This window comes from Orycteropus afer, unplaced genomic scaffold (assembly GCF_000298275.1).
Source record: "Orycteropus afer afer isolate SDZICR_OR568_19922 unplaced genomic scaffold, OryAfe1.0 scaffold00398, whole genome shotgun sequence".
Lineage (NCBI taxonomy): Eukaryota > Metazoa > Chordata > Mammalia > Tubulidentata > Orycteropodidae > Orycteropus > Orycteropus afer.
The window spans coordinates 2,070,190-2,085,316 of NW_006921985.1; the positions used below are offsets into that span (position 1 = coordinate 2,070,190).

General features: G+C 52.3%; 2 protein-coding genes across 2 annotated transcripts in view; one reads left to right on the forward strand and one right to left on the reverse strand.

Annotated features, from left to right (window-relative positions):
• Positions 1-10,182, reverse strand: part of NOP14 (NOP14 nucleolar protein) — a 27,283-nt gene extending 17,101 nt beyond the window's left edge. The window contains exons 1-6 of the mRNA XM_007953517.1: positions 9,988-10,182; positions 2,588-2,722; positions 2,140-2,281; positions 1,117-1,256; positions 504-638; positions 63-185 (exon numbers count right to left, since the gene is read on the reverse strand). Coding sequence (XP_007951708.1) covers positions 63-185; positions 504-638; positions 1,117-1,256; positions 2,140-2,281; positions 2,588-2,722; positions 9,988-10,182 — 870 coding nt within the window. The remainder of the gene's footprint in view (positions 1-62; positions 186-503; positions 639-1,116; positions 1,257-2,139; positions 2,282-2,587; positions 2,723-9,987) is intronic.
• Positions 10,183-10,390: 208 nt separating this feature from the next.
• Positions 10,391-15,127, forward strand: part of GRK4 (G protein-coupled receptor kinase 4) — a 115,783-nt gene continuing 111,046 nt past the window's right edge. Inside the window, exons 1-2 of the mRNA XM_007953518.1 lie at positions 10,391-10,404; positions 10,597-11,171. Of these exons, the coding sequence (XP_007951709.1) occupies positions 10,391-10,404; positions 10,597-11,171 (589 nt within the window). The remainder of the gene's footprint in view (positions 10,405-10,596; positions 11,172-15,127) is intronic.

The following is a 15,127-nucleotide window of genomic DNA, read 5'->3' on the forward strand; positions in this document are numbered from 1 at the left end:
TGGGCTTCACACGGCAGTCTCACAAGACAGCCTGGCGCTGCCCTCCTGTGCCCCACCCGTACCTCCAGCTGCTTCAGTCGCTCCTGCTCCTCCTTGACCAGTTCCTCCTCTGTTTTCATTCTGTTCGACGGCTGAGCCTTCATCTCAAAGCCAAGCTCGCGCACCATCATGTCATACGCGTCAGGCTAGGTGGAAAAGAAGATACTTTAAAGTTTCTTACTATGAATACATCTGTGTAGTCAGTTTCCTGGCCCGTTCCTGGCTAGAAATGGTCACAGGGGAAGCCAGCCACATCCAAGTCTCTTCTAGAGACAAAGCTGCTCCGAGGGGTCTCAAGGACCAAGGAACCAATGGACAAATAGGTCACACAGGACTTCCCTCCAGAAAATACCCATTTTAATAAAAACAAATACTGCTCATCTAGGTGTTGAGCCCGGGCTGCTTCTCTACAGCAAAGCCCAGGACAGAATGAGCTGAGTGCCCATTCACGGAGCTGAGCCCACCTTAGGCTTCTCCTTCTTCGCGCTCTTCTCGGACTTGGGTGTTTTACGTGACAGGAGGGTCTGGATTTCCTTCCAGTCCTGGTCGAGCTTCTCCGTGAGCTCCAAGGCGTCTTCACGCTGCGCCTGCCTCTCCCTCTGGGGAAACAGCAAACAGACCCGCACAGTGTTACTGTGCCCCCAGCCGAGGGGCCCGACATCAGGCATTCAGAGCCGCAGTCCAGACCCGCGCAGCGTCACCGTGCCCCCAGCGGAGCGGCCCAACACACAGTCACCACTCTGCAACATCATGCATGTCATGGGAGAGACCACCTGGGTTCATGTATGTAATAAAACATGAAACACCTCATCAGGCAATCAGGTAATTTCCGCTATACACTATTCAGTCAGCTGGTCTTGGCAGCTTGCTTTGAGTCAGTGAAAATATCGATCTTTTGCAAATCCTGGTATGCATCAAACTACTCCCTACTCCTACCCCACAAACTGAGGAGAATATGCATGGCAAAATTAAAATAATATTCCTCATCAAAATCTCGGACAGATGAGATTCGGCCTAAAAAGGTGCTGGGAAAGCAGCCCAGTAGGTCGCTGCTCCGCCAAGAACCACTCAGCCCACCTTCTCTTGCTTCGACTTGGCAATGAGCTCCTCGATCAGTTCTCTGCGTGGCCTCGCTCTGTCCCCCTCCTCAGTCTGCCGGGAAGCTGTCTTCTGGAGGAGCCCACTGCCCCCTCCAAAATGGGCAGCAGTCAGCTCGGCTGGGCACAGCAGAGAAAAGAACACAGGGTTTAGTGATATCCTACTGACACATCCCTGCACGCAGCCGAGACCCAAGACCCCACACTCGAGAAGTTCTCCCACACGCTGGTATGAGACCCCGTGCACGGTGCCCTCAAACACGAAGCTGGGCCTCAAACCAGACACAGAAATACCCAGGGGCTGGACGCCCACAACATCTATTTTTTTAAAAAACTGTTTTCAAGTCTCGTGAAGTTGGCCAAATGCAGCCAAACAAGGCAATGCCAAAGTCCCAGCAGGAAGCGGGTCCCGGGTCCACACTGCCACAGGTCCCTCCTGTTCCTCACGCTGCCTCTGCCAGGGGCCCGGGGTGGGAAACACACCCGAGTTTAAGTGGCAAAAGCTGGAATCACCAACAAGAGTCACTGACGCTCAGTTTGCTCTGCTCCCCAGGGAAGAAGGGAGAAATCAAACACTGCGGGAATCATCACATCTGGAATGGAAAACCCAGATGCCGTGAGGCGCCTCCAGCGTATGGAGACCCGTCCGGGCTCCAGAGGGTTTCCGATGGCTGATTTTTCAGAAGGAGATGGTCAGGCATTTCTCCCAAGGAGCTTGAGGGCGGACCCAAACTTTCAGCCTTTTGGTTAGCAGCTGAATGCATTAACCACTTGGACCACCCGGGGACTCGTCCAACAAGATAACAGATACTCAGGTGGTTTCTTAGTCCATAGAAGTTAGTGAGCCACGCTCGCTCTTTCCACACATACACCTGTATCCTCTTCAAGTTCTGAACTTAAAAATAACAAGTGGCCTTTTATGTCTCGAAGAAAATCTAAGTTGGAAAGAGGTCAGGCCCATCAGCCGACCCTATGGCGATGGGCAGTGCTCCCCTGGCCTCACCAGACAGTGTTCCTCGCTCTTCAGGGTCACTGTCGCTGTCCACGACGTCATTAAATTTTTCAATATCTGCCAGAGACTGGCCATAATGGGTTAAATCTTCATCTTCATTTAGGTTATAGATGCTTTTCTTCTCATGATGTCTCTAACAGAGGGAAGGAAAAAAAAGACAGTTTCCTGATATTTCCACCTTCATTGAATTGCAAAAACCTATGACCTTACATTATGAGTGGAATGTGGACATGCATCCCAAGCACCATCAAGATCATGTGGGTCGTTTACGCGACGGTTCAGAATCGACAGAACTTGCAGGGTGACTCTTCAGTTGCTGGACGGGCCAGGCTGAGGCACAGTTCATTCGTCGCCTCACCCACCAGCAGTGGGCCCGTTCCCTTTCCCCAGCAGAGCTCACGCAGCACTTCGGTCAGGCCCCTCCTCCCCAGGCCCGTACCTGCTGCTCCAGCGCAAACCTCCTCAGCATCTTCTCCTCGGGGCTGACGTTGCTGTTGTACTCCCCAAAGCGTCTGTCTTTGAACACATTGGACTTATGCCTCTCTTGGTACTCCTTTAGTAAAGTCTGGGCTCGCTGAAGAAGAAAGTAAAACACCGTCTCAAAGGAACATCCCTCCACTGTCAGAAAAGGGGAAACCACCTTTGCATATACAGTACTGAGTTGTCAGTGCAAGCAAACATGGGTATAGGGACGGATAGATGGGTGAACAAGCTAAACAATTAGGTATATCTAAGTGGAGAGTGTATCCAAGATCATATATAGGGTTGGCAGACAATGGGCCTATAAGTTCATGTGAATGATCAGAATTCCCAGGTGTATAGTAGAGCTGACAAGGAGCAAGGTTATGGTCATTACTTGGTCACAGCCAGCTACCCACAGGGACCAAGTAGTTGATCCTGAGGGCTTGGGACCATAGTCACAGGGGACATCAAGCTCAGTTGGCATAACATACTATACAAAACATTGTTCCACCTACTACTTTGGCGAGTAGCGACTGGGACCTTAAAAGCTAGGAAGCTGCCATCTAGATGCAACAATGGGTCTCTTCTCGTCAAGAAGAAAGAAGAAAACCAAAATTAATGGAAACAATCAGTCCTAGCGACTGGTACACCATCCGATCTGCAACCTATACAACTATGAGACCAGAAGAACTAGATGGTGCCCAGCTACCACTGCCATCCACTTGGAAGGGATGTAGGAGATCCTGCATAAAGAGGGAGAACAATGTGGTACAAAAGTCAAAATTATTTGGAGGCAAAATAAATAAAGAAAGAAAGAAGGTGGGGACCAGGTTTGCTGGTCCAATAGAGCCTGGTGTAACCACTGAGACTATGGCCCCTAGCTGCCCTTCAGGTCTGGAATTGAACCCACAACTGTGGTTTCCAGCCAAACAAAGTACAGGCATGTGAGTTAAACATTTACCTCAAGTAGACACACGCCCTGGAGAGAACAATCATGGGAGAAGGAAGGGCTGCTTATGCACAGGGAGATAGCTCAGGGTGCAGAAGAGTATGAAGGGATGGACACTGGGAGGAGGTAACTATGGGGAGGAAGTGGGAGGGGAGCTGCTGCATTGTAAATTTTGGTCAATGACATGAGACAAAGTATAATGTGAACTGCTGTATGAAAAGTGAATTTACTCTGTAAGTCTTCACCCAAATCCTAATAAAAAAAAAAGGGGGGGAAACCAGATGGGACATATCCTAAAGTTCAGAGCAGCGAAAGCCAACCCCATCACCATCAGGTCGAGTCTGACCCACAGCACCCCTAGAGGACAGAGTGGAACTGCCCCACAGGGTCTCCCAGGCTGTCAATCTTCACGGAAGCAAAGCCCAAACCACACCCACTGCCTGGAGTCCATTCTGACCCACAGCGCCCCTAGAGGACAGAGTGGAACTGCCCCACAGGGTCTCCCAGGCTGTCAATCTTCACGGAAGCAAAGCCCAAACCACACCCACTGCCGTGGAGTCCATGCTGACCCACAGCGCCCCTAGAGGACAGAGTGGAACTGCCCCACAGGGTCTCCAGGGCTGTCAGTCTTCACAAAACAAAAAGCCCAAGCCACTGGAGAGAACAAGCAAGAGAGAAAGAAGGGCTGCTCAGGCACAGGGAGACAGCTCATGGGGTAGGAGTCCATGGAGGGATGGTCACAGGGAAGCGGTAGCTATCGGGAGGAAGTGGGAGAGGAGATGTTGCATTTTGCTAAATTGTGGTCAATGTCATGAGACAAAGTGTATGTGATCTGCTATATGGAAAGTGTATTTTTGCTCTGTAAATTTTCACCCAAATCACAATAAAAATAAAAATTAAAAAAAAAAAAAAAAAGCCCAAGCCACACCCACTGCCGTGGAGTGGATTCCGACCCATGGTGCCCCTGGAGGACAGAGTGGAACTGCCCCACAGGGTTTCCAAGGCTCTCAATCTTTATGGAAGCAGGCTGCCATATCTTTCTTCTGTGGCGCAGCTGGCAGGTTTGAGTTGTAGACCTTTCAGTGAGCAGCTGAGAGCTTAAACCCCATGCTACCAGGGCTCCTTGAATAGTCCGTCTGGTGCAATGAAAATCTGATCACACCGTCACCAGAGTGCACCGTGATTCGCAGTGAGGGAGACGTCAGGAGGGCGTGCATGTGAAAGGTCCAGACCCAGCTGCTAGGATGTGCCAGTCTCTGCGGAAGTGGCTTCGCCCCATCCGGCCCTTCCCCACTGACAGATTCTCAGCAGAGAGGAACCCAGCTCGCCGTCAAGGGGAGCAGTTCAGTGGGCGCACCGCTTATCTTCCTCGGTACAGTCTAGTCGCCAGTGCCGGAGAGCAGGAAGGGGTGCAGGCAAGGGGCCGGACCGAAGGCATTCCGTGGTTTTCTCAGCTGTAGTAGCTGCATTGAGCAATTGAGCAAAGCGTGGACTGCAGCTAATCCATTGGACACATTTGGGAAAGAGGAACAAGCCAGAGCCCTTCCTGGAAGACAGGGAGGGGTGCATCCCCACAGAAGATACTCCCATGAATTTACAGTCATGCTTTTGTGCAGGAGGCAAGATCAGCAAAAGCTGTTACTTTTTAATCTTGGGTTATAGTTTGGAGATGACACTTAGAACATCAACAGAAGCCAGTGTCTTGAGAACAGAAGGGCAAGAACCACAGAACCCAGCTGCCACTGAGTGGCCTCAGCTCACGGCAACTCCACACGTATCCAGGCTGGAGCCTGTGCTCCCCGGGGGCCTTCACTGCTGACGTCTGGGCAGGAGACCACCAGGTGCTTCTGGGTCACCTTTCGGTCACCGCCCAGGGATTCCTACCATCGAATGTGGCTGAGGAAGGTCAAAGCCTCCAGCTTTCAGTGTGGATCACACCTCGGCACAAAGGAAACAAAAATCCTAGCAACGGACCGATAAGCAAGATCACCACGCAGGGGGAAGACTGCAGTTGTCAGGGATTTCATTTTTCTCGGATCCACGATCAACATCCATGGAAACAGCAGTCAAGAAATCAGATGATGCATTGCACTGGGCAAATGTGCTGCAGAAGGCCTCTTTAAAGTGGTGAAGAGCAAAGACGTCACTATGAGGGCTAAGGTGCGCCTGACCCAAGCCGTGCTATTTTCAGTAGCCTCATAGCATATGAAAGCGGGATACTGAATAAGAAAGACCACCGAAGAGTTGATGCGTTTGAATTGTAGTGCTGGCAAAGAATACCGAATGTACCATGAACTGCGAGAAAAACGAACAAATCTGTCTCAGAGGAAGTGCAGCCAGAATGCTCCTTAGGAGAGCAAGACTTGTCTCACTGCCTTTGGTCACGCTGTCAGAAGGGACCGGTCCCTGGAGAAGGCTGTCATGCTTGGGGGAGACTCTCGACGAGATGGACTGACACCCACTGGCTGCAACAGCGGGCGCTAGCACAGCAAGGAGCGTCTGGCGCAGGACCTGCGGTGTTTTCTTCTGTTGTGCGTGGGCTTGCCACGAGTCAGGGTTGATTCGACAGCACCAGCATCAACAACGACGTGGTTGTTGGCTGCTTGACTCACAGTGACTACAACGCCAGGGCAGAACTGCCCCACAGGGTTTGCTAGCTGTGGTCTTCATGGGAGCAGGTCTCCACGTCTTTTTCTCATGGAGCAGGTGGCACGCTCGAAATGCCTTGCTGTTCTGTGCTGTTGACTTATCTCTGACTCACAGCGACCCGATGTACAATAGAACGAAACACCGCCCGGTCCTGTGCCAGCCTCATGATCCCTGACACCCGAGCCCATCGCTGCAGCCGCTGCGTCAGTCCATCTCGTTGAGGGCCTTCCCCTTTTTCGTTGACCCTCCACTTTACCAAGCATGGCATCCTTCTCCAGGGAATGGTCCCTTCTGACAACATGACCAAAGGAGGTGAGACGAAGTCTGGCCACTCTCGCTTCCAAGGAGCACGTCGAGCAAGTATCAAATAATTGTGATATCTGATAAACAATTTCAGCATTATTCAGAATCGGCTGCCCTCGAGGCTGGATTCCATTAAAGCAGGAAAGAGGAATAATTTGGGCCTCCAGGCCCTGAGCCGACTCTGTTAGGCGTTGCTGACATCTTTAAGTGTGTTAAGGGACTGCCATTTAGTCCAGTTTTAAATAGCAACCAGTGGCAAAAGGAATTGGTACCAAGGCAGAACCATTAAACAGTGGAAGGCCCTTGTAATGTCCAATTCAATTGCTTTACAAACTTGCCATAAACCAGGCACCGCCATGATATTTGAAACCCGTGATGTAAACCCAAAGCGTGACTGTTTCTCAAGTCCTACATCCTTCAGGAATTCCTCTCATCTGCGAACTGTGTTGAGTGCTCAGCTATTACACGCAAGGTGGTGATTCGAACCTGAAGTGCGTCTGAAGGCAGGTGGTGATCTGCGTCTGGAGTACAGCTCTGCCCGCACCCGGGGGTCGCCGGGAGGTGACCAGACTCACCCACACTAACAGCAAACCGCTGGAGGTCAGGGCAGGGGAGACTGCCCTTCTCCTCCCTAGCCTGGTTTCAAGTCTAGACCTGAACTCTCTTTGCTTCAGGAGACAGAGTAGATTTGGCTCCAAGTATCTGTTGTTTCCCAGGCAAAGAAACCAATATGGCCACTGAAGGAAAAAAACAGGAACACAAAAAGAGATGTGAGGGGAGGGCATCAGGAAGCAGCTAGGCAAGAGAAGGTTTCTCCAGACGAAATCGCGCACCAGGGCCCGTTTAATTCAGACCCCTTTGCAGTCCTGCAAACACAGAGCAGCTGGCACCGGGAGAAATCCCTACCATTTCGCCAGCTCCTAGCAGAAAGGATGATGCTTGATTCCATAAAAAACCATCTTGGTTCCACACTGTGTACCAGGATATAGACTAGCTCAAGCTTCAGTCACTTCTGGGCTCCAGGAGCTAGAAGCCCCGACAAGAGGCTCAGCGTGGCGTGAAAACGCTGGGCGCTCAGACGGAATGGGAGCCCAGCCCTGCCCCTTCCCAGTCGCAAAGGCGTCCTCCTTAGAGCAATAGCTGCTGTCAACCAGACCAGGGAGCAAGCCCCAGAAGCCGCGCACCGAACGCCTGTTGTTGGACTGAACTTGAAGTGAAGGGACCAGTACCGTGAGTCTCTGCAGGAGGCAGAGCCGAGTTGCTGCCCAGTGACGAGGCCTCACGTTCCTTCTGCAAACACCCATCACGCCCGCTAACCCCTACCCTGGAAATAAAAGGAGAAGTGGATCCCTGGTCCCTCAAACCACCGGAGTTCAGAGTCTGCGCGAGGAAAAGCTGTAACGGATGCCCGCACGGCAGTGCAGCAGGACAGAAGTGATGAACTCTGCCTGAGGGAGCCAGGGAGGAGCCACACAGCCAGCCAGACACACACACACACACCCATGTACAGAGGCTTGGAGGAAGGACATAAGTTTTCTAGGTCATTCGAGCCCATGCAAATGCACAGACCTCTTCTTGTCTGGAGCAAAGAGTGAAGAAAATCAAAGACTTATCAAAACAATTAGTCCAAAGGATTAATGGACCACGTGAACCTCAGCCTTCACCACCCTGAGACCTGAAGAACTAGATGGTGCCCGCCTACCACTGCCATCCACTCTGAAAGGGATCGCAATAGGGTCCCGGATAGAGTGGGAAAAAAGTAGAACTAAACTCAAAATCAGAAAGAAAAAAAAAAAAACCAACAAAACAAAACAGGTCTCCTGGTCTGTTTGAGACTGGTAACCTCAAGACTATGGCCCTTAGACAGCCTTCAAACCTAGAATTGAACTCACCCCAGTGCCTCCACTTTCAGCCTGACAATAGGCCTATACGGTGAACAGTAACACCAGGGAGGTATGCACTCCTTCGAACAACCAACCCTAAGAGATCAAAAGGGCAACTTTAGCCCAGGCACAAAGCTCAGAAGACAAGAAAGAAGGGCAAATGGACATGGGGAAGACGGAGAAAGTGGGAAGAGAACTGTTACACCGAAGAGATTACAATTATAATCAGTGTCACAAAGCAGAATGTACATGAATTGTTCAAGGGAAAACCAATTTGCTTCATAAACTTTCACCCAAATACAATACAACATTTAAAAGGAAAGAGAAATGAAGGATAAAAGTAGTGGTAAATAGGTTTAACTATGCCAAGAGGAGGTCTCGTGGTGCAAGGGTTAAGCACTCAGCTGCTAACCAAAAGGTGGCTGATTCAAACCCACCAGCTACTCCATGGGAGAAAGAGGAGGCAGCTGGCCTCAGCAAAGATGGACAGCCTGGGAGACCCTCTGGGGCAGTTCCACTCTGTCCTCTAGGGGCGCTGTGGGTCAGAATGGACTCCATGGCAGTGGGTGTGGTTTGGGCTTTGCTTCATGAAGATTGACAGCCTGGGAGACCCTGTAGGGCAGTTCCACTCTGTCCTCTAGGGGCGCTGTGGGTCAGAATGGACTCCAGGCAGTGGGTGTGGTTTGAGCTTTGCTCCATGAAGACTGACAGCCTTGGAGACCCTGAGGGCAGTTCCACTCTGTCCTCTAGGGGTGCTGTGGGTCAGAATGGACTCCAGGCAGTGGGTGTGGTTTGGGCTTTGCTCCTGTGAAGACTGACAACCTGGGAGACCCTGTGGGTAGTTCCACTCTGTCCTGTAGGGGCGCTGTGGGTCAGAATGGACTGGATGGTAGTGTTTCAGTTTATAAGGCTGCCAGGCACTGGCCCTGCAGCTTATTATTAAGTACACATATAAGCTCTAAGATGCAGGTACCATCCTCTTCTGTGTTACCGAGGAGGAAACAGCCACTGAAGCAGGCAACTTGCCCAGACCTCCCAGCTAGATGGTATGTGGCCCAGAGGACCAAACCCAGGCAGCCAGAGAAGCTTAAGGAGCAGGGACCTGGGTGGTCGGGTCTGCGATGGGCATAGCCCACCCCGGCTGCAGAGGGGGTGCGTGGCTTGGAAATTGGCCCAGAGGAGGCAGGGATCCGAGCCTGGGGGCTGAGGCAGTGAGGCTGCAGTGGTAGACTTCTCAATTCACTTTCGTCCAGTGCACGGCATGTCCACCCTGCACCTGACTGTTCCTAGAGACCATGAGTCAGCCTGACTTCACTGCCACCAGAGAGGGGTCTAGCAGGTGAGATGCGTTCACTGAAAGCTAGACAGAGAGTCAGGCACCGGAGACATCAAAACGAGGAAAGCACCACCCCTATCCCCAAGGGGGTGGGTCTCCTGGCCCCGAACAGCCTCGACGCAGGATGCTACGTGTTGCGGCAGAACGCGGAGGGCCCAGGACCCGGCGGGGAGGAGGTGGTAGGAGGGTCTGAACCCAGCGGAGAGGGTCGCCAGACGCGTCAGGTGGGGGGCGGATCCGGCAGCTGCCCCGCTTACCTTCTTGATGGCCCGCGCGCGGGACACGCCGGGCAGCCCCACGTCGTGGCGCGTCTTCCTGCCCAGGATCTGGAACTTCTGCCTGTTGACTTTCACCTCGAAGGGGTTGAGTTTGGGCTTCGCTTTGACTCCCCGCGCCCCGGCTTGGGCCCCGGGGGGCTTCCTTACCGACTCAGCGGACTTAGCCTTTCCCATGACACACGCACCCCTAGGCGATCGGCTTCTCACAGGCCTGGAACCAGGCAAAGAGAAGAACCAGACCGTGAGGAGCGACACCTGGACGGGCTAGGCAACCGCGGACTGGCTTGGAGCGCGGCTTCCTGACAAACACGTGTCGGCGACAGGGGACAACCGCTCAGCCCCTTCTCGCGACAAGTGCGCCAGCGCTGCAGATACCGCGAGAATGGGACACATCCGGTAAGATCCCAACACGCTCCATCTTAGCTCTTTGGGCCCTTGGTTCGGAGCGACTTCAACTCCCGGCAGGCCTCGCTTCCTCTGACTTGACTTCCTGTCTGCGCAGTGCTTTCCGGGAGTCGTAGTGCTCCGCGTGACGCCGCACGGTCTCAGACGCGGCGACCAGTAGGGGCGCTCGGGTCCCCTCTCCAGGGAAGCCGTTAGCTGGCCCGCCCGTGGGCGACCGGCAGGCGGCGGCCCTGCCGATGAGCCCGTCCCTGGGGCGGGTCTCGGCGGAGACTCGGGGCGGCCCGGGGGCCGGGCCCTAAAGAGCGCGTTGCGCGCGGGAGATCTGAGCGATGGGGCCGAGAGGAGCCCGGTCGGCTCCGGCTGCAGCGCGGCGGCAGTGACAGCGGCGACCCTCAGAGGCCCGGCCGCCCCAGTCCGGGGCTCTCCTCGCCCAGTCCGCCCCATTTCTGGAGCCGACGTCCACGCCTTCCGGGACCGAGACCCACGGGCCTGGCGGCGGAGCCCGTGGTGGTGGCGGCGCCCGCTGTGGTGGCGGAGGCGACGGCGGGCCAGCTCCCCGGCGTCGCGGGGGCACGACGCGCGGGTGGCGACCCGAGAGCGATGCTCGGAGGCGGCCTCGAATCCTTCCCCGGCCCGTCCTGCAGCGCAGCGGCGGCGGCCTCGGCGGCGGCGGTCCCGACGGCGGCGGCCTCGGCGACAGCGGGACACAGCCCTCGAGAACCTCGCGGCCAACACGCTGCTGCTGAAAGCCCGCGAAGGTGGGTGAGCTCGGGGCCGCGGCACCCGGCCCTGCCTCAGCGCGGGCGGCCGGCCGGTCGCTGCGCCACCTCGCGTCGCATCGTGGGGCGAGCAGGGTCCTGTCGGCCCGTCCGCGGACGGAGAGAGCGAGACCGCTGCGTGCAACCCGCAAACACCCCCTGTGCCTCGGAAGACTTTCGTAGAGGTCCACGAAGTGTCCGGGAAACGGCCCCGGGCGCGACCCTCCAGCGGGTGCTTTACACCCTGAGGGTTTAGCAGAGCTTCTCCTTGCGAGCTTTGTTCGAGGCTCTATGGCGTTTTGAGTGGGTTTTAGCGCACCGGGATGAGTGCGGAAGTTGACGGTTCATACCCACCCTGTGGTTACGCGAGAGCAAAGCCTGGAGATCTGCACCGTAAAGATCACACACACACACACATGAACCCAAACCAGCTGTGCGGTAAAGATTCCACACGTACACACAGAAACACACACACGGACACCCAGACATAGACACACACACATACACACACACACACGAACCCAAACCAGCTGTGCCTTTAAGATTCCACGCACACAAAGAAACACATACAGAGACACACATACACAGAAACACACGAACCCAAACCAGCTGTGCCTTTAAGATTCCACGCACACAAAGAAACACATACAGAGACACACATACACAGAAACACACGAACCCAAACCAGATGCCAGCGAATTGATTCCCACACATAGCAACCCCACGTGGAGGAGTAGAACTGCCCCATAGGGTTTCCAAGGCTGTCATCTGGAGGAAGCAGACTGCCTCCTCTTACTCCCGCTGATCACCTGGGGGTTGAGACATTCGGGTTAGCAGCTGAGGTCTTTAACACTGCTCCACCAGGCCTGCTCCTGCTGTAAAGACTTGTTATGTGCCCTTGAGTCCGACTGACTCATAGCGACCCCTCCTTGGGTTTCTGAGGTGGTGGTATCACTACGGAAGTAGATTGCCCCACCTTCCCTCGGAGGATTGGCTGGTGGGTTTCAACTGCCAGCCTTCTGGTTAGCAGGTGCCTTAGGCACTATGCCACCAGCTTGGGAAACCTCCTGGGGCCCTTCTACTCTGTCATATGGTATCACTATGAATAGGAATCGATTTGACAGCACCCAGCAACGACAATTTTGGTGTGAAATGAACAGCTGGTTCTGCTCTTCGGAAGACCACCAACGTGTGTCCCCCCTCTTACCTCCCAGACCTGAAGTTGCCATCCCAGCCCAGGTGGGATGAGTCGGTGATTTGGGGTCATTTCTTGGAGTGAGCAAGCAGCTGCTCTTTGTGCTGGAGCAGGGTAGACACAGGCTTCAGGCTCCAAATGGCCGGTGCTACTTATTTAAAGACGAGCTGAGGCTGGAGTCAAGTGCACCGCTTGCCAGAGCTTCAGGCTTCAGTGGCAGGCACAGGTGTCAGGGTGTGAGACCCCTTTCAGGAGGAATATATGTGTGTGTGTGTGTGTGTGTTTGTTTAATGTTTAATTGTGATGTGGGCACGCATTTACAAAGGAGATTCATTTTACTCTCAACAGTTCATGCACATTTTGTTTCATGGCCCCGATTATAATCCCTAACCATGAAAAGCTCTCCTCCCTGTGACCACCCCTTCCCTGTGCCCTTCTTAACTAGGCATTCCTGTCTGTCCAGCTTTCCCTCCATGTGAATGCTGTCCCTCTGGTGTCTCACGAATGATTGATTTAAGGGGTGCATCTCCCTGGGGTAGGTGTTCTGTTTCTCGGTCTTTCTACTTTTGAGCTGAGAGAGCAAACCAATCCATGAAGTCCAGCTCCAGTCCTGAAGGGTAACCCGGGACCATAGTCTCAGGGGCTCTATCAATCTCTATCTGACCAGTAAGTCTGGTCATTTTTGTGTTTTTGAATTTTGTTCCACATTTTCCTTCCCACTCTATCCAGCATCTCCCATTTTGATCCCTTTCTGAGTGGTTGGCACTATCTAATCAGGACTCAGGGTTGTGAAGCCTAGGGTCTCTGTAGTCCATCATATGGTTGGACTTACTGTTTCCAAATGAATTTGATTTTCTTCATTCTTCTTAGCTTCAGACGAGGGGAGACCAATAGTCACATCTTAGATGACCGCTCGATAGTTTTTAAGACTCCAGTCATTACTCATCAAAGTAGGATGTAGAACAAGATTTTTCTGTAGGTTGTTCCAGTTGAGCAGAATGTCCCCTGAGAGTATATGATCCCGAGCCCACAGGCATGGTGACTTTCTCACTCAAGGTTTTTGGTTGCCACTCCAACCTTGTCCCCTGTTACTTCTGTACTGTATATGGATATTACTGTAGCACAAGGACCTATGTAAGACTATCTTCAGCCACATCTATCCTTGGTCTTGGGTCCATCCCTGTTCTCATGCCCCCACCGAATCGTCTCACCTGTCTATGCATTCACTCACAGCCTAGTGTTTGCTGCCACTGGTAATGCAGTATTGTGCATGTAATAGTATTTACCTCTGTTGTCTGTATCCTTTATGTACACTTCTGTGTCCTCAGGAAGAAGAGTGGTGTGCTTTCTTGACACTTTTGAGTTAAGTCATAAAAAATAACCAAACCCACTGTCATCATGTGGATTCCAACTCACAGCACCCCTAGAGGACAGAATAGAACTGCCCCAGAGGGTTTCCCAGGCTGTCAGTCTTCATGGAAGCAAAGCCAAACCACACCCACTGCCAAGAAGTCTATTCTGACTCACAGCGCCCCGAGAGGACAGAGTGGAACTCCCCAAGGGGTCTCCAATGCTGTCAGTCTTCACGGAAGCACACTGCCCTATCTTTCTCCTGCAGAGCAGCTGGTGTATTCAAATCACTGACCTTTTGCTTAGCAGACAAATGTTTCAACCACTACACCACCAGAGCTCCCTAAGTAACTGCAGAGTCGCACAGAATTACATACTGAAGTTAGGGTTTAGGTGGAGGACTTGGTATGAAAAAACAGAGAACCTTTCTCTTGTAAAGTATTTCTTACATTAAGATGTGAATACAGGTTTCTTACCCTCAGTGTCTGAGTACCTTCTCTCACCTCTTTTCAGTAGAAGACCTGAGGGTAGGTAGGGAGAGAGCCAGATCTTAACACCACTTTTCCCACTTCTTCCCTGTGTTTCCTGTTCCCTTTCATCCTTCTTTCCTATCCCTTCTTTCCTTCTCAGCTTTATCCCTGGACAAATGTTCCCTTATGATGTCGTAGAGTTGATTTTTTTAAGGGATGTGTACCTCCTTGGGGTTATTTTTCACCTTATAGGCCTGTTGTTCGGTTAAAATTTGAGCCACAGAAACAAGTTCAGTTCTACCCTTTAAGAGTAACTAAGGACCATAGTCACTATGGACTGGTTTTGGCTATTTTTAATCAGACAAACATGTGATCTACTATGCCAGGAATGACAGTTTGAAGAGGAGTGGCATGGTATTCATCATTACAAAGGATGTTTCAAGATCTGTCCTGAAGTACAATGCTGTCAGTGATAGGATAATATCCATACACCTACACGGAAGACCCGTTAATACGACTATAATTCAAATTTATGCACCAATCACCAAAGCCAAAGATGAGGAAATTGAAGAATTTTATCAACTTCTGCACTCTGAAATTGACCAAATATGCAATCAGGATGTGTTAATTATCACTGGCGACTGGAATGCAAAAGTTGCAAACGAAGAAGAATCACCGGTAGTTGGAAAATTTGGCCTTGGTGACAGAAATAATGCTGGAACTCACATGGTAGAATTTTGCAAGACCAACGACTTGTTCATTGCAAACACCTTTTTTCAACAACACAAACAGCAGCTTTCCACGTGGACTTCACCAGATGGAACACACAGAAATCAGATTGACTACACTTGTGGCAAGAGGTGGTGGAAAAGCTCAATGTCTTCAGCCAAAACCAGGTCAGGAGCTGATTGTGGAACAGACCATCAACTGCTCATATGCAA